Source organism: Urocitellus parryii, chromosome 1 (genome assembly GCF_045843805.1).
Source record: "Urocitellus parryii isolate mUroPar1 chromosome 1, mUroPar1.hap1, whole genome shotgun sequence".
NCBI classification, from domain to species: Eukaryota; Metazoa; Chordata; class Mammalia; order Rodentia; family Sciuridae; genus Urocitellus; species Urocitellus parryii.
The window spans coordinates 179,689,683-179,717,066 of NC_135531.1; the positions used below are offsets into that span (position 1 = coordinate 179,689,683).

Sequence of the window (27,384 nt, forward strand, 5' to 3'; positions counted from 1 at the left end):
GGTGGCACACGCCTATAATCCCAGCAGCTCAGGAGGCTGAAGCAGGAGGATGGTGAGTTCAAAGCCAGCCTCAGCAAAAGTGAGGCACTAAGCAACTCTGTAAGACCCTGTCTCTAAATAAAATACAAAATAGGGCTGGGGATGTGGCTCAGTGGTCAAGTGCCCCTGAGTTCAGTCTCCAGTATCCCACCCCAAAAAAAAGATTAGGTAAGGGGTAAGCCTTCATGATTGAATTCTGAGGAGTTTATAAAAAGAGGGACAGAGGTCAGAGGACACATGCCTGCACTCCCTGTCTCACCATGTGATGCCTGGCCCATCCCTGGACTCTGCCAGCAAGAAGACCACTACCAGATGCAGCCCCTCGACCTTGGACCAGAACTCTGAGCCAAATAATCCTTTTTTCTTCATGACTTATTCAGTCTGTGGTATTTTGTTGTTAGCAACAGAAAATGGACAAGTGCTCACCCAAAAAGCAGCTACCCAAGTCCACTGTCCATCCACCTACCCCTTCCAGGGATTGGAGAAGATTGTTGGAATCGTTGTACCCCTAGGACTTAATTTGACCTCTTCCTTCATTGCCAGCAGCAGAGTCTTCCTGAGTTAAAGCCAGTGCAGCTGAACTTCCAGGGGCTTCTCCATATGCTGTGCTTTGGATCATTCCTCTGGGGCTTCTCCTCTGCCTTATTTCACAAGATAAACAAAAAGCCTGGGGCATGGGATTCAGGACAGAAGCCCAAACATGCCGCCTCCTTTCCTGTCACACCTCATTCAACCCGTTGCCATCTCAAAGTGAATCCAGCATCTTTCTTGTTTATTTTAACATACTTGTAAAAATCTAGATCTTCCAGAATCAGGGGAAACGGTGGCCGTGTAGAAAGAAGGAAAGCCTTGGTGTCAGAGAGACCAGCCTCTGTTACTTGCGGGCCATGTCACTAGCTCTCTGTAGCTGGGTGAGTCACCTCTTCACTGACGTCCTTTATTTCCTCCCCTGTGAGGCAGGGACAAGTGAGGAAATTAAAGGCTGGTCTTGTCCTCACAGAGCTGTTTCAAAGATTGAAATAAAATGATCTTGATGATCCTATGAAGCCATCCAGCATGCTGCCCAGGGCACTTTGGTCACCCTTCTCTCTTCTATCTTCCAAATTGTCCAATCACTCCGTGGCCACCAGATGGTGCCATCAACACCTCAGCACACACATTTTGCTGGGGGACCAGGACACATAAAAATGATCCACATTGTGGGGCGTGACAGTACAAGTCTGTCCTCCCAGCAATTTGGGATGCTGAGGTAGAAGGATCTCAAGTTCAAGACCAGCCTCAGCAACTTATTGAGGCCATAAGCAACTTAGTGAGACCCTGTCTCAAAATAAAAAATAAAAGGGCTGGTGCCCCTGGGTTCAATCCCTAGTACTGAAAAATCATAGATGAATAAATAGACCCTTGTAGGAGGGAGGGGTGGGTGTAAGTCAGGGGTAGAGCACTTGGCTAGCATGCTAAGGCCCTGGGTTCAATCTGCGGCACAAAATAAATAAATAAATAAGATTAACCCATGTAATCAGTAAGGCAAACAGAGCTCTGTCTGGGATTCTGTCATGAGACTGAATAGCAAAATGAGGAGTGATGGGAAGGGGACTGCCTGACTCCCACCCACACTCACACACACGTGTCCCGAGAATTAAGAGAAAACATCCTTCTTCTTATTTATTTTTAAATTATTATTTCCAAAGCAGTGTCCTTGGAAAAAATCCTGAGGCTGTCAGTGTGCAATGGCCGTGGACTTGAGCAACCATGAATTAAACATGAATTCTACATGAATCAAAGAAAACTCTCCACCATGACTTGTTACTTCCAGCTCCTGTGCCCAAATGCTCTGTTGGGCCAGTTTGTTTTAAAATAAGCTGCAATTGAATAACAGTTCAAAATCAAGAGCAGATTCTATATTTCCTTATCATGGATTCCCACTGGATTTATTTCTAAATGTAGTTACAAAACAGTAATAGTAATTCCTTTTATTTTTTTTTTAAGTTCTGTTTTAATCCATTCAGGTTGCTATAACAAAATACCATAGGCTGGGTAGGTTGTAAACAATAGAAATTTATTTCTCACAGTTCTGGAGGCTGGAAAGTCGAGGATCTGGCATGGCAGACATGGTGTCTGGTGAGGGCTTGTTTCCCCATTTGTAGTTGGTGCTTTCTCGCTGTGTGCTCACGTGAACAGAGGAGCAGGGCAGCCCTCCGGGACTTCTCTTCCAAGGGCACTAATCCCATTTATGAGGGGTGCACTCTCACGACCTGACCACCTCCCAGAAGCTCCATCTCAAAATACCTTCGCATGAGGAGTTAGGTTTCAGCAGATGATTTGGGGGAGGACACAAACATTCAGTTTACACACCATAGACATCCAATTAATGAGTTTTCAACTTTGCGGACATTTTTCTTGAATAAATTACCTTCTAGTAATATGAGGCTTCCCTTGTATCTTTTGACTCTGAGATTTAACTGCGTCTTGTTAAATCAGGTAATACAGTTGCTTAACATTTATTTATTCCAAGTCATTTTTGTATCCATATAAATCAGAGCAGCTCATTGATTTCTGTACTTTTTAGTAAATTCAGAGAGAATTTGTCAAGTCTCTGTGGACTTCCTCAAACTCTGAGAAGTGAGCAGCAATCAAAGAATTTTTCTCATCCAGAAGGTCCCAGACTTTCAGATTTTATAGAGCAGTAAAATGTTCAGAAAAATTTGGGGAACTGAGTTAGCATTATCAGAGATTTACTTCGTCAAGTAAGGACACTAAAGTAGAACAAGGCAAAACAAATGAGAAGCACTGAACCATTTCAAATTCAAAATAGGGCAGGGGATGTGCCTCAGTGGGCGAGTGCCCCTGAGCTCAATCCCTGGAAGTCCCCCCCCCCAAAAAAAAAGGACATAATGATTGGAGAATTTACAAATTGGACTCATTTTATTTCATGAAAATCTCTTGGTTGTTGTCATTACATTGCCCCAAACCAATCTGGTCTCTGAGAAGTGGTCCAGCTCCCTCTTTTCAGTCCCTCTTCTCAGCAGGACTCCCCTCTGACTACACATGTGTTTAAAAGTTTTGATGGAATTTTCAGTGAGGACCTGGATTCTTTGTCATGAAGTCAGTAAACAGGGTTCATCTCAGGTGGTGGGGCCCAGGGTCTTTTTAGAGGGGAATGAAATTAAAGACAAAAATCTGAGTGATAGTTATGCACATTGCTACTAGAGTATGCTTGTATCTTGGCCTCGTGTGCAAAGCCAGAGGAGAGGTATACAGACACATACTTTACATACACACAAGGACACACACCTACATACAAATACACATACATACACACATTTTAGAAATCATGAATGCACACCAAACCCTACAATTCCAGTCAATATCCAAGCATTATTGCTTGCTTTCCATTTTCTTTCACTGTGAAAACCCTGCCCTAGCACATTTACTTACTCAACTTCATAATATATCCAATAGTTTCAGAAATGACTCCTCCATGAACACTTTCAAAAACAAGCATAATAAATAGAGCACAGATTTATTGGCAGTTCTTCCCCTACCCTATCCCACCCAGGACTGGGGGTATGTGGGTGTGGTCGCACACTAGAGAAGTCACCTCTTCTTTCTATACTATATCAGTCCTTTCTTTCTCTTTTCCCTCCCTTCCCCACTCTCTGCTCCCTCCCTCTCTCTCTTCCTCTCTCTCACCCTTTTCTTTTTCTTTCTTTCCCTCTGTTGTGATCATGAATTACTTGTTTCAGTTTGCTTTCAGTTTTTTAAAATTTCCTTTCTCGTTGACTTGATTTTATGTTTTCATTAAGTAGAACATCACCGTGTCTTCCAAACTCAAAACTGCACACAAAGGCATCCCGGGAAGTGTCCCTTCCTCCCTCCTCCCTCCAGCCCATCCCTGCCCAGGGGAGGGAACCCACTTGGTCTTCTGCCTCCCCTTTCCTGTTTCTCCCTGTGGTGTTAAGCCTTCCAAGTGTATGTATTTTTCTTATTTTCTCTTCTCATGTGAACCGTGGCCCTCTAGTTAGGCTCTTCTGCATTCGCTGCTTTCTTCACTCCTAGAAACCACAGCATATCAGTTCACAGATACCTTTCCCACCTTCCCTCTATAAAAACCACAGCACCATAATGGTTTTCAGCCATTCTCCTTACTTGACAGTCAGGTGCATTTTTTTTTTTTTTTTGGTTTTATGTGATTTATTTAATGTATATTAAGAAACACTTCTAGATAGTTTTTTAAAACTCTAGTTGGACACAGTATCTTTATTTTTTTTATTTATTTTTACGTGGCCCACATCCTCGCATGTACTAGGCAAGTGCTCTACCACTGAGCCACAACCCCAGCCCATAAATAACCTTTTTTTTTTTTTTTTTTTTGGTGCTGAGGATCGAACCCAGGGCCTTGTGCGTACAAGGCAAGCACTCTACCAGCTGAGCTCTATCCCCAGCCAGTACATTTTTACACAGGGGCAAAACAAGGGTGAGAGTCTGCTCCCAAAGGCATGTGCATTCACAAAGGAGCCTCAGATTCACCCTGCTCCTGCTCCTCTGCCTTATCTTCAGCCCGCAGCTCTTCCCAGGCTGGGAGGAGGTCCCTTTCTTTCCACGTGTGTTCACGTACCACTCTTTGCTCTTTTTCATGACACAGAACTCTTTCAGGCTTCTGGAAATTTCTCCCACCTAAATTGTTGAAAACTTGTATCCACTCCTGTCCTTCCCCTGTTCTCTTTGCTGTTGTGTGATCCGTTTTTATTCCTTCAACATTATTTAAAAGGGTTTTAAGGAAGAAGTTGAGACCCCCCAAAAAGCGAGTACTCATTCCACCATCTTGAATCAGAAATCTGCTGCCAACATTTAAACAACGACATATTTTCCCTCCCTATCTCAATTATTTTAATGTCCTCAATACTCAGGAAATTTTATAGAAACCTCTATAGTTATAATGCCAAACAGTACGTCATGGGGTGGTAAGGAAGGTTTGAAATTGGGCAGAATGACCAAGGAAGGCTATGAAGGTGGGCAAAGTGGCAAGAACAAAAAGTAGGTCCTCTAACTCCCTTCCCTGCCCCACCCAGGAAATTCTCTCAATGAGCCTTGCACATGCCATGCCGGGCAGGCGCTCCACCACTGAGCCCTCCCCAGCCCCTCTGTGAGCCTGACCTCACACTCCAGGAGACACCTGAAGGCAGCCTTCTCCAGGGTGTGACCAGGGCCTCTCAGCGGCCTCTGCCTTTTCCAGAAGCATTGGGGGGTGTTCCAGAGGGAGGGAGAGCAGAGGAGCAGAGGACTCACCAGGGGTAAAGTTGAGACGCTGTAGGAAATCACATAAAGACCCCCAAACTGCTAATGTGATCATTTATCCTGGGCTGCGTGTGTGTTTTTCTTCTACAGCTATGACTCCTACAATCCGGTTATACTTCCTATCAACACTCCTGCTCCTCTTGAGGACTTACCGGAAGAAGATAGACTGGAAACTATTGAACGGTACTGATTTTTCTTTTTCTTTTTCTTTTTTTCTTTTTCTATTTTTCTGCATTTAATCTCTAATGTGATCTGTTTTCCAAAAAATATGCAAGGTGCTGTGAGGGATTTCAGAAGAGCACACAGCCCCTGAGCTTGCAACTCAAACGAGCAGATAAGGCCAATGTCCAGCCATACCACCATCTAAATGAGATCCCAACTTGCGCTGGAGGATAGACAAGGTGTAAAACATGTTGGTAGCTGGCTGCTCCATCTGGGAGCTCCGGGAAGGGAGAGCAGAGATGGTGCTGATGGGCTGGGGAGGCTGCCGTGGTCCTGCGGACTCGGTTACTACGTGAAATACGGGTAGGATTTGGAGAGGCATGAAGAATAAGCCCAGAAGCAAGATGCTTACACTTGATTTTACTGATCAGCAGCCAGCAGCCAGTGAAAATATGCCCTTGAGTCTCCTGATAACAGACCCAAGAATGGCAAATCTGAACCAAGCAGAGCACGTGTGCTTGTCTCAGAGCAGCTGCTCATCATGAACACCTCAGAGCACACATGTCCCCAGCTGAACCGCTTGCCAGTGCCCCATTTGCAGATGCCTCTAGATTGCAGTCATTGCTTTCTCCTTTTTAAAATATGCTTAGCTCTTGATACATCGCTACATAACTTCAGGGAGAAAATAAGAAATTTCATGTTTTAGCAAGTACTTTCTACCAGGCAGGGATAAAATTCATTTAAGTTTTCTAGTTTAATTAACCAACAAAGCATAAAGTTTTAGCCATACTCATCTATATTAGTTCATTTTCTGTTACTATAACAAAATACCCATGGCAAGTTAACTTTATAAAGAAAAGAGGTTTTATTTAATTTCCAATTCTAGGAGTTCAAAGGCAAGGCACCAGCTCTCTCTGGTGAGGACCTCATGGAAGATGGCATCACAGTGGTGGAAATACAGGGGAGAGCATTTCGGGGCTCAGGCTCACTTTCAATAACTCACTTTCATGAGAACTAACTCAAGAGTCCCCGAAGAACTATCTTACTGCCTTCTAAGGGAATACCTCAATAAATTCACAACCTAAAACTGAGACACCTCCTCACATGTCACCACACTGGGGACCAAGCTTCCATCATGAAAGCCATTTGAGTGCAAACCACATCCAAACCTTAGGAACATCTTTATTAAAATTAAATTCTATCACAATCTAGAGCATTTGAGACATTGTATATCATAGCAGTGAAGGTATAGGCTATGGGAGCTGGGGATATAGCTCAGTTGGTAGAGTGCTTGCCTCGCATGCACAAGGCCCTGGGTTCAAACCCCAGCACCACAAAAGGAAAAAAAAAAAAGAAGAAAGGTGTAGGCTGTGGGCTCTGCCACTGCAGGTGACCTCACCTCGGTGCCTCAATAGCCTTGTCTTTTTTTTTTTCCTTTTGGTTTTTAATACCCTTGCAGGTGGCAGAAAGGAGCACTTGGATGTGTGGCTGTATCTGTGATGGCAGTATTAGGGTAGGGCGCAAGGAAGACCACTAGCCTTACATGACAAGATCATGACACATTAGGAAGACCCAGGGCCCCAAATCTCCTCCTTTGGTCTCTATTTCCTGACCTTATATTACTGAAGACCCACTCTCTGGCTCTGTCCCTATTAAAGCACAGATACCCCTGGGGGGGGGGCGGGGAGCCCTGGAGAGTCTCACCTGCACGTCCGCGTAAGTTCCTCAGAGCCTTTTTGAAGTACAGACTTGAGGAACAGGGGCAGGAGAGATGGCGGAACTAGAGAACACCTAGTCCAGGAAGAGACCAAGGAAAACACGGGGTCAAAAGCTGAAGACACACGCTGCCACCTTAGGCATTGTGACAAGGCGTATGGTCCTGCAGGCTCTCATTCAACTAGAGCAAAGCGTCAGCATGAGGAGTCTGGTCCCTGGTCACTGCCCAGGCCTAGTGTCCATCCTGGGCCACATGACGTGCCTGTGTTTGCTGCTCCTGGGTCAGTGACAGGCACATGGGCTCTGCACGCCCCCCAAGGGTCCACTTGTCAAATTCTGGGTCCTACTGGAAGGTGGTAGAGCCTCTGAGAGTTGGGGCTTAGTGGAAAGAAGTTAAGTCACTGGGCATGTGTCCCTGCAGGGGACTTGGGGAGTCTGCTCCCTCCTGTCTCTTTTGCGTCCTGGCTGACATGAAGTGAATAGGCTTCTTCTGCCACACGCTCCCCACCAGGATGTCCTGTGCCACCACAGGTCCCATGGCAGCAGGGCCAAGTGACCCTGGACCAAAACCTCTGAGACTGGGAGCTTCCATAAGCCTCTCTCCTTAGAAGCCGACTCTCTCGGGTGTCTCGATGCAGTGATGGAGGGCTAACACACCGGGATCACTGTGCCTTGAAGTGAGAAAGAGGAAGTGTTCTGAAGTATGACTTCATTCCTTCAATAAGACAGATGTCTTCATTTTTTGTTTGAAATGTATGAATAAATTTGTTCTGGGCCTTATATGAATTGCTCATTTCACAAATGAAATCATTTAACACCTGTCACTTTTCAAAATATTATAGAAAGTCATTTATCAATCCATTTTTTCTGCTTCTTTGGCATCTGCAAAAGTTCTTAGGTCTAGTCCAGTGGGGCAGAACACTTGTACAAATCAGGCAAAGCGGAGGTCTCACTCACAGAGAGGCAGCAAGAATAAACAGAAACTCAGGATTCAGGGTGAGCCAGCTGTGTTAGTTTCTCATCGCCGTGACCTAAAGACCTAACAAGAGCAACTCAGAGGAGGAAAAATTTATTTTGGGCTCACAGTTTCGGAGATTCAGTCTGTGGTTGGACAACGCCATCGCTGTGGGCCAGAGGTGAGAAAGAACATCAAGGAAAATGGCCAGGCAGCCAAGGAGCAGAGAGAGAGAAAGAAAAGGGTCTGGGAAAAAGATAGACCCTTCCAAGACACACACCCCAGTGACCTGCTTCCTCCAACTTGTCCTACCTCCCAGGAGTCCATTCAGCTACCTGTGGGTGAGTTCACTGATGAGATCAGAGCACTCACTTCTGGAAAGCCTCACCTCTGAACCTGACTGCATTGGGGACCATGCTTTCAATGTGAGACTGGGTAGTGGATTCCAGACCCAAACTATAACTTCCACTCCTCAAGGTAGAAAGCTGCCCAGGCTGGAGGTAGCCACATGGACAAATGCCCCCACATTGATACATTGCCGCTGAGGGACCCTGAGAGTGTGATAGGGAATGCTCACTCCACTCTGCTGTTATGCCTGAGTGTCACATGGGTCACTCAAGCATTGCTGAGAATACTGTTCTGAGAGGAACAAGGACACAGCCCAGTTCTGGACATTTCCTCCTGTCTCAGGATGTTGCAGCCTCGGTATTTTCTGTCCAAGAATTGCAAGCAGTGGTGTAGACCATAATCCAGAAGTTCAGTCCCAAATGTCATTATCCCAAATGTTGAAATCTCAAACAATCAAAATCCCTAAAGTCAACACTCCTGAAAAAAAAAAACGATCCTGAAAGATTAAAATCCCAAATGTTAAAATCCTGAAAGCTGGGGCTGGGGCTGTAGCTCAGCAGCAGAGCGCTTGCCTATCATGTGTGAGACACTGGGTTCCATCCTCAGGACCACATAAAAATAAACAAATAAAATAAAGGCATTCTGTCCATCAACAAATACAAAAAAAAAATTGTTTAAAAAAATTCTGAAAGCTGACATCTCGAAAACCACAATTCCCATGAAAAAGAAGCTATGTAACAAGGACAGAAAGCCAAATTCTGGAGAAGGGATTGGTCATGCAATAAAGCAACGACAAAAACTTGAGTTTAAAAATGCATCATTGGTCTGCATTGATATTCCTTCCACTGGTGAAATTCCAGAAGCTTCTAATAAATTAAAATCACAATTGCCTGGAGAATTCATTGATGTTACTCACTGGTTCAAAAATAATGATGTACATGGTGGGATAAGAAGGCAAGTTAGACAACAGCGCTGCTGTTTGATTGCTGGTATTATTTCCGCTGAATTTGTTGTCTGTACATGAGTGCATGCAGAATGGATTTCCACGTTGCCAAACAATGGGAAGATTTAATAGGGGATGCTCATGTCAGTATGAATTGAATCACAGAAGAATTTCAAAAAGAGTGGCGTGTAGGAAATGAATGTAAACATATTCTCTGAGGAGAGGCATAACCTAAAGAAAAACAAAGCAGCTATTCATTGCGAGGCAAAGCTTCGAAAGCTGGTTAATGATTGTGAAGGTAAGTCAGCTGCCACACACTATCTCTGTGCAACTGCCCATCATCTGGCCCAGTCACACACTTCTTCACATGTCAATGTTCCTTTTTAGTTCTTTTGGGGAGAGGGTTCGTTTCTTTTCTTTTTTAGTTTTTCTCTTTTAACGCCACAATTTTTATTTATTCATTCATTCATTTATGGTTCCAAGGATTGAACCCAGAGCTGCTTAACCACTGAGCCACAATAAAAAGGGCTTTTTATTTTTTATTTTGAAATAGGGTCTCGCTAAGTTGCTTAGAGCCTTGCTAAGTTGCTGAGGCTGGTTTTGAAGTTGTGATTCTTCTGCCTCAGCTTTCTGAGCCTCTGGGATTACAGGTGTGCTCCACCACACCCAGCTGCTCCCACTATTTTAAATTAAATGTTATTTTTTACATTTCCCTATGCTATGTAGTTCATCTTCACATCATTTCCAATATGGAGGTATAAATTGTGCAGAGGCTTTCAGGGTTTGATTCATTTCTTTCTTTTTACAAATTTGAAACTTTTTTAAAAAAATATTTATTTTCTAGTTTTAGGTGGACACATATCTTTATTTCACATTTATGTGGTGCTGAGAATTGAACCCAGTGCCTCACACATGCCAGGCCAGCACTCCACCACTGAGCCACAACCCCAGCCCCACAAATTTGAAATTTTTTGACATGAAAGTACATTATTCATAGTGTCGGCTTCATGTGTATGCATTGTGTACGCACTTCCTCCATAATTGGACAACTGCATTTGTGAAAGATAAAATTTCTTGAGAAGTTGGCTCTTTGGGCAACTGCATGTGCAGAGTGACCCATGATGGTTTTGATCAGTCTTATCCAAAAACTTGGGCATTTCAGATGACTGTAGTCCTAAAATTAGGTTAGCACAATTACCAATCACAGTGATGTGCATTTATACATTCCACCTTTTGACCTAGTTCTTAAAAATACAATTTTTCTACTTCTGGCTCTTAAACCCAAGCAACTGTCATTAGCATGCCTGAGTATTGTATGCTTGCAAAAATATGTTTATCAGGGCTGGGATTGTGGCTCAGCAGTGGAGCGCTCACCTAGCATGGGTGGGACCTGGGTTCAATCCTCAGCACCACATAAAAATAAAGGCATTGTGTTGTATCCATCTACACCTTAAAAAAAAGTTTAAAAAAATATATGTTTATCATTATTTCCCATTTTATACTGTAAAGTGGCCTATGAAGTGTTTTGTCATATTGTATGTTTTTCAAATAATACCATCTTAGAATGTATATAAGTTTCTTTTAAAGAATATTTAAATTTTTTTACAGAATTTTAAGATCTTGATCTTTGGGATTTTAGACTTTGAGGATTTTGACCTTTAGGAATTCAACATCTGGGATTTTGGCCCAAACCTTGCAAGCAGGACAGGAAAGATCTGGGTCATCCAAGGCTGTGGGGACCTACCCTCCTATAAGTACCCTTTTGATTTTCACTCCTTAGCTTCATTATTCAAAAATGTTTTCAGGGCTGGGGTTTTGGCTCAGTGGTAGAGCGCTTGCCCAGCACGTGCGAGGCACTGGGTTCAATCCTCAGCACCAAATAAATAAACAAAATAAAGTTATTGTGTCAATCTAAAATATCTTTTTAAATGTTTTCAGTCTTTTTTCCATATTGTACTGGTGCATTATAATAATACATAATAATGGAGTTCATCATTATATATTTGTCCATGCCCCCAGAATAACAATATAATGTGGTCAGCATGGATTCCCATTATTCCCCCTTTCTCTCCCACCCGCCTCCCCCTGGTTCTTTCCTCTACTGCTCTCCCTTCTATTTTCATGAGAAATGGTTTTATTCTTAATAAATTCAAACTCTCATATTCTAAACTATACCACCCCTTATGATGAAGCAAAGAAATCCTGATAACTCAAGCATTGATAACCATTCATCACTGTCGTGGTTAGACTAGGGTCCCAGCCACTGCCAGCCTGTTCTGTGATCACAGGAAATGGTTTGGTACTTGCTAGGCAACAGTGTCCTTCACACAGTATGTACTCAAAAAATAACTATTTGTGGCATACTGTTTCAGTTCAGTTTTACACATAAATAATCAATTAGTGAAATTCTAAATAGCCGATATTTCCCGTTCTTCTAAGACCTGCCCACATGCTCCAGGCAGTACTTGAGCATCTAAGCCTGGAATCCTGCTCTAAAAAGGAAGGTTGAAGTGGTTTCTAAACAAAGCCCCACATGGGGGCATTCCTAGAGAGCACCACAGCTAAGGTAGGATGATGGTCTGTGCTTGGTTCGGGTTCAGAACAATCCTGACTGTCCAGCCCGCTAGGGGGACATCAGCAGGCTAAAGGAGGGGCAGCCTCTCCTCCATCCAGCTCCGATGTGCACACTATTGTGATTCAGTTTCCTAATAATACTACTTCATACGGAGTTATCAGAATTACAGGAGATAATTGATGCTGTTGAGGAGAATAGTAATTAAAATAACTGGCATTTACTGAGCACAAAATCTGTAGCAGGCAGTGCTTGGAGAGCAGTCCCATGTAATCCCCACGATGAGGTCTTATTATTATGCCCACCTTAGAGATGAGGAAACTGCTCTGGGAAGATAATGCCTGCCAAGCACAAACATAGTGATTCACGTATAGCAGCTGCTCAGTAAACATTAGCTTTCAGCCATGTGAGACTAGGACTTTTTTTTTTTTTTTTTTTTTTTTTTTTTGCAGTTTTCTAGGGTATTCTCCTTAATAGAAAACCGCCCTGATCACCTGTGCTTCTGTATCACTGCTGGTAAAGGGTGCTGTTTGTAACCCCGAACTTTGAAGTCTTTGTTCATCTTGGAAGCATTTCACTTTAACTGAATGTGGTGGAAAAGGCTCTTTGTCCATTCATTGCTTTTTTCTTCTGAAGTCAAAGAGATGTTGAATCTAGAGGCTAAGTTCCTTGGCCTCCCCAGCAGTTAAGCACTACATTTGATGAGGTCTTTGCCGATGAGATATTGGCAGATGAGGTGAGAAACTTGGACAAAGTGTGTCTCCTCTACACTCTTCCTTTCCACTTTTTCCAGCTGAAATTCAAACGGCAAATAATATCCAGCTTTAACCATCAAACCTCATAGCTCTAGGCCACAGTTTGGCAAATGATAATCCATGGCCAAATCTGCCTGACACCTGTGCTTATCAAGTTTTACCAAAACAGCCACACCCACTCAGTTACGATCTATGATTCCTTTTGTGTTGCAATAGCAGAGTTAAGTAGTTATAACTGAGACAATGTGACCTGCAAAGTCTTTAGAGTAAAAATGTGCCACTCTAGGGAAGGTTCTAGAAGATTAAACTAGATTCCTTGAATTTCTTTCCCTGTGGACTATTTAAAATCTACCAAATTACGTTATGTCTGTGGGTGAAAATGCCAAAAAGAATCCTGCTTATATATATAATTATAATGCAGTAAGTGAAATAATAATAACAACAACAGAAGAGAGACCAGTTGAGCAGAGCAAGTGGATCAGGTGGAGAAAAGAAGGGAGGGGAAGGGAAGGTCCTGAGAAAAGAGGCTGATCAAATTATGTCATGGGCATGCAAACATGGCATAATGAATCCCATATAATGCATAATTATAATTCACCAATGAATTTTTTAAAGGAACAAAAAGAAGAAATATATTATTTAATTTTAAAGCAATTGTGAATTTTAAAGTTATCCTTTATAATTGATTTCTATTCTAATTCCATTGTGGTCAAAGAAAATAGTCTGAATGATTTCACTCGTTTTGTTTTTATTTATTTATTTATTTATTTTAGTTGTTAATGGGCCTTTATTTTTTATTCACTTATTTATATGCAGTACTGATGATTGAACTCAGTGCCTCATACACGCTAGACAAGCACTCTACCACTGAGCTACAACCTCAGCCCTAAATGAATCAACTCTTTGAAGTTATTTAGGCTTTCTTTATGGTCTAAGATATAGTCCATTTTGGTAAATGGTCCATGTGCACTTGAAAAGAATATGAAATCTGTGACCCCATTTCTAAAAATTGCTTTTTATTCTCTGGTTATAAATAACTCTTCCCTACCATTGTTTGTTGGCAGAAAGCAATTTAGCAGCTTTATGCTTCGCCAAACATAGACTCATCAAAAGTAGATGTTTAGGACTAATGTTGAAAGAACAAGGAATGCCGAACTCCTCCGTGAATACAACAGTTCATCTATTTTATGTTAGGAAGGAAAATCAGTTCCCATAAACATCTTATTGCTTTTCAGCAAGCTCTTTGAACATAATATAGAAGTTACATTGACTCCAAGAATGATTGAAGCGGAATTCCCTCTGTTGGACATTAAGGACACCAAGAAGGAGAAGTAAGTGGTGGTTCTGGGGCCTTTTGATCCAAGAGGTAGTCTGAGATCAAAACTGTCATGTTATCTGACTCTGAATATCTCAAGCTTTGAAAGAAACACATTTCTGTTGTTTCCTATACTTGAATGTCTATTTTATTTTATGCACAATTAGCCTCTTGAATTTGGTGAAGCAAGTGAAACTTTAGAAATTGAATCCAGTGTTTTCATTTGCTTGTCATTTGGCTTCAGAGACACATGCGTTCATTATTAACAGCTGATGGAGTTTCGTTGAATATGAGGGAGTGTGCTTTAGGACAGACCAGACCTGAAGCTGAATCACAGCTCTACCATTTATGACATAGGAGATCTCGAGCCCAGCCACTTATCTGGGCCTCAGTTTCCTCATCTGTAACATGCAAAAAAAAAAAATACAATCCCTTGCACAGGGCAGTTGTGAGGATTGATTGAGATGCCAAATGTGAAAAACATTCTTTCTTTCACTTCTCTATCAGGGGACCAGGTAAACTAAAATCATCCTTTTAAAGACTGGTTTGGAAAAATATTTTTGTAATTGTAAATAACCACCTTGAATTCATAGGGGTTTATAAGTTTAAAATTCCACATATCCTTTTTTAAACTCTCTTATGTTTTAAAGTTCCACATAATCCCCAAACCAGATAATACAAAAAATATAATAACTATAATTCTACCACCCAGAAGTAATGATTTGCATAATTTGATTTATGGACTTCCAAATATATTATATATTAATAATATATTATAATATTAATTATATATACAGTTTTAATAAAATTAAATCATATTATATATATAATTTTACCTTATGTACTTTTATTTAACTATATATATAAAATATTTATAAATATAGATAGGCAGTATTATATTTCATTGAGTATAGATGTACTATAATTTATTTTACTATCTCTCTACTAATGAATATGAAAACTCTTTTCAATGTTTCGATGTTGTCAGTAGAGCTGCATCAAATACTCTGGTGTCATAATTCCTTGAAAACTTATCAGACTTTTTTTCCTTCAGATAAATTCCTAGAAACATAAATGCTAGATCAAGGTACATTTTAAGGTTTTAATATAGATTGCTTAGTTGCCATCCATACCTCCTACCAGCAGAGGTCAGGACTGCCTACATCGGAGAGCCCTGGACAACATGGAATAGGATCTTTTGGGGAAGGGTGGGGGATTGGTTTGTTTGGGGTTCTGTTAATGATGGCAGTGGTTTTTGTTTTGTTTTTTTTATTTTTCATCTTTATCAATGTGATAGATTTTTTTTTTAATTTAAATTATGGGATTCCACCTCTTGGGTCCCCTTCTTTCTCCGGGAGAAGTCTTTTCTGCTGTCCTTTAATAAACTTCTAATTTCTACTCTGAAAAAAAAAAAAAAAATTAAATTATTTTTTCTTTTTGGGGGGATGGAAGGCTAGTACTAAGGATTGGACTCAGAGGCACTCAACCACTGAGCCCTATTTTGTATTTCATTTAGAAACAGTGTCTCACTGAGTCGCTTAGAGCCTCACTATTTCTGAGGCTGGCTTTGAATTTTCAATCCTCCTGCCTTAGCCTCATGAGCCACTGGGATTACAGGCATGCACTACCACCACGCCTGGCTTAAATTTTAAATTTAATTAAAAAGGCCATCTCTTCAATCCCCAGCACCACACACACAAAAAAAAAAGTCCATTTCATTGTTTTAATTTTAATTTCTTTGTTTTAAAGTTTTTTATGCTTATCAACTATTTTTTGTATCAATTATTCTTGTTTATGACAAGCTTATTTTGCCTGTGTTTCTTTGTAACACTCCCCCACATATTAAGGACAGTTGCTCTTTCTTATATGGGCTGCAATTTTGTTTCCTTAGTTTGTCTTCTAACTTTAGAGAGTTTTAGAGACTCTGGGTTTTCCAAAAGACATGCTCACATGTCTCAGAGCAGTATTCTCTGGGGTTTCTCTGGCTTGTTTGTGATAGTTTCAGGCACCACAACAACCAACATTTCTCAGAAAATAGATGGGCAGTTTGTGGTAAAAGAAAATTTAAGAAATAAAATTTCTAACAGTGAGCATCTATTTTGATCAGTTAATTAACTCAATAAAATAATATCATAATATACTACACTGCACACACACACACACAAAATAAAAACTCTTGTACCTGAACAAAGAGAGGCATTTTGCATTTTGTTTCAAGTAGGTGACTAAAGGGTTTTTTTGTTGTTGTTGTTGTTAAACATTTTTTTAGTTTTCAATGAACCTCTATTTTTTTTTTATTTATATGAGGTGCTGAGAATTGAACCCAGTGCGTCACTCATGCTAGGCAAAGATTCTACCACTGAGCCACCACCCCAGCCCAACTAAAAGTTTTTAATAAAAAACTTTTCTTCTATTTCAAAAAGTATCCATAGATGTAGAATGACTTTGTCCATGACCTAGGTAATAGTCAATACTTTTCTATTGCTCTTTAATGTGGTTTTTCACCCTTTATACTTGAATATCAATTGATAATAAAATGAGTAAATGAAGTAGGAGTTATTACTTTATTTGTTAAACCAAAATACTGCATCATTTTTTTCTTTTATTTTTATTTTGGCTACTTTGCAAAAAAAAATAACCTAAAAATAAACTCTGAACATTTTTTTGTTCATCAAATTCACTTTTAATTTTTATTAAAATATTTATATATGTGCATTTCACCCATTTGCAGTAAACATTCCCAAATGTACTTTGAATTCACCTCTTTTGCAGTTAAAATTATTTATGTGCATGTCAAAATTGTCAACATGGTTGTCATTTTATTGGCTGTATAATAGTCTAATAGGATGATATCTCATAGACTATTTTCCAAAGATTTTTTGGTCCCGAAATTCTTTTTAACTCATATCAAACATCATTTTGTGCTTGATTTTGTCTACTCTATCTTATCCTATACATCTCCCTCACCTCCTCCAGCCTCAATCAACCAGAGCTTAGACAGATGGGACACAACAACATGAACACATAAATGATGTTTCATTTTCCCATCAAAACTGCTCTGCAGGATCAGGGGTGCAGCTCAGTGGCTGAGCACTTGTCTAACATGTACCAGGCCCTAGGTTCAATCCCCAGCACTGCAAAAACAAAAAAAAAAGCAAAACTAAAACAGAATAAACAATGTGCTGCTTTCATATGTATTTTCATGGAAGTAAAGAATCACCTGTTCTCCCTTGACGGCTGGAATTACCTGAACAGATTCTTTGCTCACTGGAAAATGGTCTTTTTTTCCCCTCAAGACCCATTAAGGAGAATCATTGTATACTGTCCCAGAAACTGAGCAAGTGACTTTAGTTGCTGACACATCATTCAACACTGCTAAGATCATCACAATGTTACTCAATCATTAATATCTTTAAAAGGAGTCATGATCTCTACATTTTAGACATGATTCCATAAAATGGTGCCAAATTCTTTTCTTTAATTGTGTGCATTAGGGAACATTTCAGTTCTCCAGTTTTAGAGATTTCTAGTTCTCCAAAAGTGTAAGGCATTTGCCAGAGCATGACACATCGCTCTCTCTAGACAGCGTCTTAGAATCATTTAATTTTATATTGGGTACCCCCATTTCCTAGGCAGATCATATAGCTGAGTTCACAATCTTTAGAGGGACACCTGTTCTTTCAACCAATACACTCAGCATCTCCTCCCAGGTATCTGAATGGTGGGACACTCCACAACAGCCTTCCCACTGCATGTCCAGCTACACCTTCACCTGTGGCCCAGCCTCCCCCCTAAGAAGCAAGGTGGCCCCTAGGAAACCTAGATACTCCCCATTTCTCAGCCCTTTGTCTCAGACCCTATGATACCCCTTAACTGACAGCCTCTTCTTATCTCACATTGGGTTCAAGTTCTACCCAACAACCCTTGGCCAAACCCCCATCAACCTCTAGCACACCTTGAGCACCTGAACCACCTCATCAGGTGCATAATCCACCTTTCTTCTTTCTTGACTGAGTCACATCCCCAGCCCTTTTTAGTATTTTTTTTTATTTTGAGACAGGGTCTCACTAAGTTGCTTAGGGCCTTACTGAGGATGGCTTTGATGATGACTTAAAATCTTTATGTGTTAAAACAAAAACGTCAACCTTCACTGGCATTGGTAGATGATTTGCATGTTTTACAAAGTGCCTAACATGCCCTTATTGTGCTTTCTGATATTCAGAGAGGTGAAAGACCAGGCACAAGCAGCAGAGAAGGCAGGAGAAAAGGTCCTTGAGGAGATGAAGAATCTGCAGGCCAAAGCTCTCAACGCATACCTGATTCTAGAATAAAAATCACCAGGAGGTCAGTTCCTCTTGTTTGCTCTCTGCAGATCACTGTGGTCCTTTGTGTCCACTTATGGTCTGACCATTTGGGGAAGTTCCTAGAGAGAAAAAAAAATGACATGTAGATGTACATATGTTTAAATTATAATTTTTCTTTCTAAAAATAAAATGTTATTAGTATCATGGCAATTTCGAAGCTTCTTGGTGCAAGATTTAGTGCTGGAATGTTGGAACAGAGCCTTCTTGAGCAAGACGTGAGCCCCGGTGCCAAGGGACCAAGAGCCAGGGGCTGACAACATTTGAGGGAGCCTTTTGGAGGGGTAGGGGGCAGGAGCCAGAGACAGGATAGATTTGGGGAGAAGGCTGCTCTCCCACCTCTGCACAGATTCAGCATTGCTGACTTTAGCTTCGGGAGCCAGTCCCAGGAGGCATGGACGCTAGCTCCCCAACAGCAAGGGGAGAATGGACCTGGAGGGGTCACTGCGAGATGATTAGAGCTCACAGACTGGTATGGGAACAATGGGAAAACATCCCTCTGGGGACTCCCCTGAGACAAAGGTCCTTGAGGAGATGAAGAATCTGCAGATCAAAGCTCTCAACAAATACCTGATTCTAGAATAAAAATCACCAGGAGTCACCAGAGGAGACTCCCTGGGACAAGAGGTTGTTGCAAAGGGCACCAAATAAGTAGGCAGGCACTGTGCCCTTGAGCCAGGCCTTTCAATAGTGTTTGTAAACATGACCAGTGAGGCTGGCAATATTTTAGTCGTGTTGTAATAACACATAATTATCCAAATATATTTGAGTGTATGACTTCCACTCATTTTCTTTCTTTATTTGTTTATTTTTATTGATTTTTTAAATAAATGACAGTGGAATGCATTACAATTTTCATTATACATATAGAGCACAATTTTTCTTATATCTGGTTGTATATAAAGTTATGTTGACACCAATTTGTGTCTTTATACATGTACTTTGGATAATGATGTCCATCACATTCCACCATCATTGCTAACCTCCTGCCCCTTCCCTCCCGCTCCCAACCCTCTGCCCTATCTAGAGTTAGTATATTCCTCCCATGTTCCCACTCCCTATCCCACTATGAGTTAGTCAACTTATATCAAAGAAAACATTCGGCCTTTGTTTTTTGGGATTGGCTAACTTCACTTAGCATTATTTTCTCAGTGCCATCCATTTACCTGCAAATGCCAAGGTTTTACTCTCTTTTGTTGCTGAGTAATATTCCATTGTGTATATATGCCACATTTTTTAATCCATTCATCTACTGAGGGGCATCTAGGTTGGTTCCACAGTTTAGCTATTGTGAATTGTGCTGCTATAAACATTGATGTGGCTGTGTCCCTGTAGAATGCTGTTTTAAAGTCCTTTGGGGAAAAGGTAACTCATACATTGTGGGTGGGACTTTCCAAATTGGTACAGCCAATATGGAAAGCAGTATGGAGATTCCTTGGAAAACTGGGAATAGAACCACTATTTGACCCAGCTATTTGCACTCATTTTTCTATGCATAAGCTATATATATATATATATATATATATATATATATATATATATATATATATATATATGTAAGTACATATATATATATGTAAGTACATATATGTGTATGTGTGTGTAAGTACATATATGTGTATGTGTGTGTATGTAATTATAAACCCACCACATACCTGGCCCTTTCGGGAGAACATGGATGGCTGCCATGTCCAGGATCCCTTCTGCCAAGAGCCATTCCCAGGGCAACTCTGTTTTCCAGGTACAGCCTAAGCACCATAATACCAGGTGGCTGGCGGGGAATGGGGGGGGAGTTGAAGTGTTCACTTGAACCTGGTTATCAGAAAAAGTTGTTCTGGGTTTTGTTTTTGCCATACTGGGGATTGAACCCAAGGGCCCTCTGCCATTGAGCCACATTCCCAGCCCTTTTTATTTTTATTTTAAAACAGGGGCTCCTTAAGATGACCAGGCTGGCCTTGAATTTGTGGTCTTCCTGGGATTACAGGCCTGTGCCACTGCACCAGGCTAGTTGTCTTCTTTTTAAAAACACGTGTGTTTGCATCCTGTCTTGCATCAGGGTCTTTCTGCACAAAGGAAGAATTGCTGTCTGCAGGGGTAGTGTGAGTAGGATAAAGGGCTGGTGGGACAGTCAAGCCCTTAACTGGGCTTCACTGAGGACCACAGGGGCCTTCCCAAAGAACAGGAATTGCCCAGGACGTGGATGCTAAAGGCTTCACAATCCTGTACAAGCCCAATGTGGCTGGATCCACCTGGATTTCGGAAACCCTGCTTAGGGGACCTACTGAAAACTTCTACTGTATACACTGGTGCTAGATGCCCAGAGCTGCTTTTTCCTTTTGAATCGCCCCACAGACGTGGGGCTGGCTTCTGGTTGCCTGTGTAAGTGGCAGGAAAAGGTGAGAAGATGAGAACTGGGGCCTGGCATCACCAGGAGTATGGCCACTCGTCAGGAACTCTGTTGGTACCAGCAGGTGGTGCATGGAGGGGCTAGCAGATTCCATAGTGGGCAGATGCCCATTTTGCATATCTGAGCACTGAAGTAGCACCCCCTTTCTCCACAGAAAAGTCTTAACTGGGCCTCTCCAGAATTCTTCACCATGAATTTTTTAGGACTGTCAGCAAAAGAGTCTCTACAAAAGAGTTCAATGTAGATAAACTTCCTATTTTCCTGTTGCCCTGTTTTACTTGGCCACTGACCCGGAAGATACCAGTGCTCCAGATGCTGGACACCCCTTGCTAGTTTTTCACAAACGTGTATCTACTATAGTAGTTTGTAGAAATGTGCAAACAAGGCCTCTGGACTTGAGCTGGGCTTCACAGAGATGTCTACATTTTTAAGATAAGAGAAGTTGCCAGTTGGGCTCCTGGTAACAGCAGCAGGGGGAGGAAAGAAAGGGGAGAAGAAGCTCTCCCCTTCTCAGGTGTTGTCCTTGAAAGGTTAACTTGCCCAGAACAGTGAAAGAAAAAGCTGCTTTTATGTGAACTTCTACAGACTGTGAACTTCCAAGCCCCACCCCCTTACACGCTGGGTATAAAGCTCTGAAACTCCCTGAACACGGGGTTCAGGGGATTAACTGATTACAGCAAAAGCTGTGCCCTCTGATCCTGGCTGCAGCCAAATAAAACTGCTTCCTGCTATCTTCAGTGCCTTGCCTTGTTTGTCCCTACAACAGCAAAAGGCTCCAGAGAGCCCTCAAGGCCTGGTGTTCGGTCCTGGCCTGCAGTAGTGCAGACTTATGGTGCCAGTTCTTGGTATACTGACTCTGGGCTGAGGACATCTAAGGCCAGGTCAGCCACAAAGGCCCAGACTCCTCTTTTCACTGAAGCTCAGGGGATGGAGACCAGACTCGAACAGGGGAACCCATTGATAATAGTGGATTCCCTCAGCATTTGTCACCCTCTGTACCCAGAACCAGTAGCCACCTCTCTCTCCTCTTGCCAAGAGAACACACTTCCTTACAAATACCTCCTCCCACTCCACTCCTGCCAGTCCACACACACACACACACACACACACACACACACACACCCTAGTCTCCATCACCTTCAGCTGCCTGGTAATTAATACCAGGCAAGAGGGCAACTGCATCCCACCTCCAAGCTCATTGCAGCCCCCAGAAGTAGCCTGAAATGACCAGATGGCAACCCCATGACCTGACCCCTCAAAACATGGGGAAAAGGCTCCTGTCTAACGCCCATCCTACCAGACCCTGCAGTAGAACATTCACACCCCAACATTCACAAGTGTGCCCCAGAGTTCCAAGCAACTAACTCCTACCACCTACAGCAGAGGAGACCTTATACCAGAATCATGTGACAGGAACTAAGGGACAAAACAGCCCTCACCCCAGGCTCCATGGGGAAATCTGCATGTGTTCACTAGACTCTGAGACCCGACTCTTTGGCACCACTAGTCACCAAATGCTCCAGGAAACAGCGTCAGTCTGCCCACCAGGTGCTTTACACACAAAGCCAGGAGGCTAGGTAGAGCTCGAACCATTAACTCATCCATTCTGACATTTTTCTGGGACTTGTTTTTCCACCAGGAAACCTAAACTCCAGGGACAGGATGCCATCTGTAGCATATCAGGCAGCTTTTCATAACAGACAAAGGTTCTTAAGGACTCCTTCCTTGTTGTCACTCATGTTAAGTTCAATTTGGTCAAAAGTTGCCTCCATGATTCAAATCCCTACATTGCAAACAGCTAGTATGTAAACAAACAGCAACTTAGGGAAGAACAAGTTCTTCTAGCAACTAACTGGATCTCAGTCAATCACAGCTGCCAAACTTCCACCAATCACAGCCAAGCTTCAGCCAATCACAGCAGCCAAACTTCAGCCAATCACAGCAGCCAAGTTTCAGCCAATCACAGCCAAGCATCAGCAAGTCCCCGGCTGCCAACTGATCAGAATCCCACCCCACCCTCACCCCTCCACATCTGGCAGATGCCTTTCAATTTTGGAGGCTGGCTGATTGAACCCCAATCCTGCCTTTACTAATCATGTGGCACTCTTAATTCAAACTTCAATTTTCCCACATGCAAAGACCAGCTTCAGTGTTCATTTCACATAGGGTTGTGAGGGGTCAATAGCAAAAGGGCGAAGATGCTTGGCATAAAAGAATGATTTAAAAATATGAGCTCTTCTTAACTCACAGGGCAGGACCAAGGCACTGTTAATTTTCAAAATTCTTTTATTTTGGAAAAATGTTAAACTTAAGGAAAACTTGCAAAAATGGTACAGAGAGCTATTTTCTTATAGCTTTCTATAATGTTGATAGCAACTATGATGCATTTTCCAAAATCAGGAAATTAAAATCAATAAAGTGTTTTTTACTAAAGTCCCTTGTCTGTTCCAGAAATCCAAATCCACATTGCATTTAGTCATTATGTCTCCTTGGTTTCTCCTATTGTGTGACAGTCCCTGAACTTTTCCTTTTTTTATTTTTTTTATTTTATTACTATGGGGGGTTTTTTAGTTGTAGATAGACACAATACCTTTTATTTTATTTATTTATTTATTTTTATGTGGTGCTGAGGATCAAACCCAGTGCCTCACATGTGCTAGGCAAATGCTCTACGACTGAGCCACACACCAGCCCCCCTTGATCTTTACCTTGACACTTTAGACAGTTGCTTTGTAGAATGTCCCTCACCATGTGGATTTAGCTAATTTTTTCATGACTGCATTGAGGTTGTATATTTTTTAAAGAATTCCACAGAAGTGGTAAGTCCCTTTTGGTGCACTTTATCATAGGGTATGAGATGTCAATATGACATTACTGGTGATGTTTACCTTAATCTCCTGGTTAAAGTAGTGTCCCTTGGTTATTAGTTAGTTCTCTGTAACTGTGATAAAATGCCTGAGAAAACCAACTTAAAAGGAGGAAATATTTATTTTGACTCAGAGGTTACAGTTGGCTGACCTCATTGCTTTGGGCCTGTGGCAAGGCAGAACATCGTGGTGGGGAATATGGAGGAAAGCAGAGCTGTTCACCTCATGGCATCCAAGAAGCAAAAAAGAAAAGCAAAGGGCTGGGGGCCCATATCCCCTTCAAGCCTGTCCCCAGTGACCTAACTTTCCTTCTGTGGTAGGGGCAGATGAGGCAAGGCACTGAAGATAGCAGGAAACAGTTTTCTTTGGCTGCAGCCAGGCTCAGAGGACACAGCTTTTGCTGTAATCAATCAATCCCGTGAACCCCGAGTTCAGGTAGTTTCAGATTTTTATACCCAGAATGTAAGGGGAAGGGCTCAGAAGTTCACAGTCTGCAGAAGTTCACATAAAAGCAGCTTTTTCTTTCACTGTTTTGGGCAAGTTAACCCTTCAAGGACAACACCTGAGAAGGGGAGAGCTTCTTTTCTCAATTTTTCCTCCCCAGGCCAGTTGTTACCATGGATCCCAGTTGGTGACATACCTTAAAAATGTAGACATCTCTGTGAAGCCCAGCTCAAGGCCAGAGGCCTTGTTTGCACATTTCTTCAAAGTATTATATTGGATATGTTTGTGAAAAACTAGTAAGGGGTGTCCAGCACCTGGAGTGCTGGTATCTTCTCGGCCAGTGGCCAAGTAAAACAGGGTGACAGGAAAATAGGAAGTTTATCTACAGTGAACTCTTTTGCAGAGACTCTTTTGCTGACAGTCCTAAAATCAGCCATGGAGAAGATTTCTGGAGAGGCCCAGATAAGACTCCTCTGTCGAGAAAGGGGGCGCCACTTCACTTCCATTCGGCCCCACCTCCTAAATATTCAACCACCTCCCAGCAGTACCTCTGCTAGGGACCAAGGCTCCAGCACATGAGTCTTTAGGGCATTCAAGATCCAAACCCTAGCACAGTAATTAATAAAAATCTTGGGCGAGAGACTTTAAGATACCCAGATTTCTGTTCTCATGAACTTTTTTTCTCATTCTGTATCCACATACACTCCACTGTTTGAGTCAGCTTTTCTACTGCTGCAACTAAAAGACCCGACCAGAACAATTTCAGAGAAGGAAAAGTTTATTTGAGGGCTCACTGTGACAGAGGTCGCATCCCACAGACATCAGGCTCCATTCCTCGGGACAGAGGTGATGCAGAACATGGTGGCAAAAGAGTGTGGCAGAGAGAAGAGGCTCCCTTTCTGACCAGAAAGCAGAGAGAGACTCCACTCACCAGATACACACCCCCAGTGCCACCTCCTCCAGCCACACCTTCTTGTCATCAGTTACCACTCAGTTAATCCCCATCACATCCAGACCATAATACACACACACAAAGATGTTTATGTATACATGGATATTTAGTCAGCTGTCACTGTGACAGAACACCTGAGAAAATCAACACACACACACACACACACACACACACACACACACACACACACGTCTATGCTTATGTGTGCATGTAAATACTTCCGATCTTAATCCCACACCATGAGGTTCATTTTGGCCTTCCCCCTTCCTTCTTCTACAGTGATAAACCCTGTTCTCATTATCTATAATACATTAACTTATTTCTTAAATCTTAGTGCATTAACTGCTAACCCATCTCCCTGTGAGAAACACGTTTACTCATTAAATTACTATTTACGTGTTCTTTTTTTACTTGAGCTTTATAGGGTTCAATTAAAGCACACAGTTTTCCAAAGTCTCTTAGATTTCTTTCTTTTTTTTCCTCCACTCCCATCAGTGTGGTTGAGTTATTTATTTGAAATTTAATTAGGTTTACTTGTTACTGTTTGGGTTCTATCTTTAGCTCCCCCACATCCTAGTGACTTGCTTATTGATGGGGAGGAGAGCTGTGGAGGGTAATATTACTCTGATTCTAAGAACCAGAACCATACACAGACACACAATCAGGGAAGTGCCATTCTTGCTGCCTCATTCCCACCCTCATCTTAACATCCTATTTGTACTCACCCCCTGTGAATAGGTTCTGGTTTATCCTTTTCACAGGTAATTTTTAAGTCTCCCAAGGACTGAGACTCATGCTCTCCTTCTGCATTTCACCACCATATACACCAGTCTCTGGCCTTCTCAAAGACCTAGCCTACCAACAATTTCCTAAGCATAGCCCCTCATTCTTACCCCTGGGCCTTTGCACATGCTTTTCCCCAAGACTCCATCACCTTCTCATCTGAGTGCATTCCCAGCCCCAGCTTCCCAGCCCTCTGTACCTTGGGCCCTGCACTTCTCTCTCTCTAGTCCCTGTCACCACAGAGGTGAGGCCCAGACAATGCTTGTCCAGGGAATGGCTGCCACCGCATCCATATTTAACACCATTTTGTCCATATTGCTTATTCAGCATCACCCAGCCATCAGTTACTGAGGCCCTGACCGATTTCACCCATCCCATCCCCCTTTCTCCTGGGTGCCCAGCATTGCATTATTTATGTGGACGTTCTGGCTCATGGTTTTGAATCTGTTCACATATTACTAAACATGTATTCCTGTCCATCTAAGTTTCCCCACTGATAAACAAGAGCTAATGTATCGTATTTCTCTCCCTGATCTTCAAGGGCCATCCTAAGGCTGTGGCCCCTTGGAAAGGACTTGTTGACTGTGTTGAGAATCTGGTGCCACCTGGTGGATGCCACGGAAAAGGCTTCTCCTGACTCCCAAATTGTAACCTCAGTTCCTCTGTGAACCAAATCAACTCCCAAATATGAATTGTGTCTGGTGTTCTTTCTTTTCTCAGACCACCTGTAGTGGAAAAAGGCAAGGAAACCTTAGCTTTATTTTTTTCTGCAATCAATCCCATGTAAGAAGTGCCTTCAGTGAAACTATGGGCCATGTGAAGCATGGAGGCTCTTGTGGGATTGAATATCCAGGGTTCTTAGGGATTGTGGATATAATGAAGAGCTGGCTGAGTGAATGAGTATCTTGGGGTTCAATAGCTGTCCTTAAAGGCTGCCAGCTCCCTTTTTCTTGCATTCATTCAGATTATCACATTATTTTTTCCTCTAAGGCTCAGAAAATATATTATCGAAGATCCTCAGGATAATTCAATTTCTTCTTTGTTAGAAGTAATTATTATAATTTTAACCTTTTCAAAAATCTTCAGTTTGGGAAGAATTTTCTCAGTGATCCTCCAGCATTCTTAAACACACAAGATAGCTGCAGGTTGAGTATCCCTTATCCAAAATACGGGGGACTAGAAGTGTTTTAGATTTCAGGAGTTTCTGTTGTTTCTTTTGGAATAGTTGCATATATATAATGAGATATCTTGGAGATGGTACCCAAGTCTAAACATAAATTCATTTACATTCTGTATACACAGAGCTGAAGGTAATTTCATAGCTTTTCATAATAGTTTTAGTGCACTAGTGTTCTGACTGAAACCCATTACATGAGATCAGGTGTTTTGTTGAATTAAAGAGCATAAAATAAATATAGAAACTGTGTGTCTTTTACCCACTTAGATTCTCAGGGATAGGTAATTTGTAGA

General features: G+C 41.9%; 1 protein-coding gene across 2 annotated transcripts in view; it reads left to right on the forward strand.

The window, feature by feature from the left end:
* Cfap221 (cilia and flagella associated protein 221) overlaps positions 1–18,431 on the forward strand; it is an 87,896-nt gene extending 69,465 nt beyond the window's left edge. For both annotated transcript variants that reach the window (XM_077798197.1, XM_077798198.1), the window contains 3 exons: positions 5,425–5,517; positions 14,021–14,116; positions 18,323–18,431. In XM_077798197.1, coding sequence (XP_077654323.1) covers positions 5,425–5,517; positions 14,021–14,116; positions 18,323–18,431 — 298 coding nt within the window. The remainder of the gene's footprint in view (positions 1–5,424; positions 5,518–14,020; positions 14,117–18,322) is intronic.
* Positions 18,432–27,384: the final 8,953 nt, after the last annotated feature.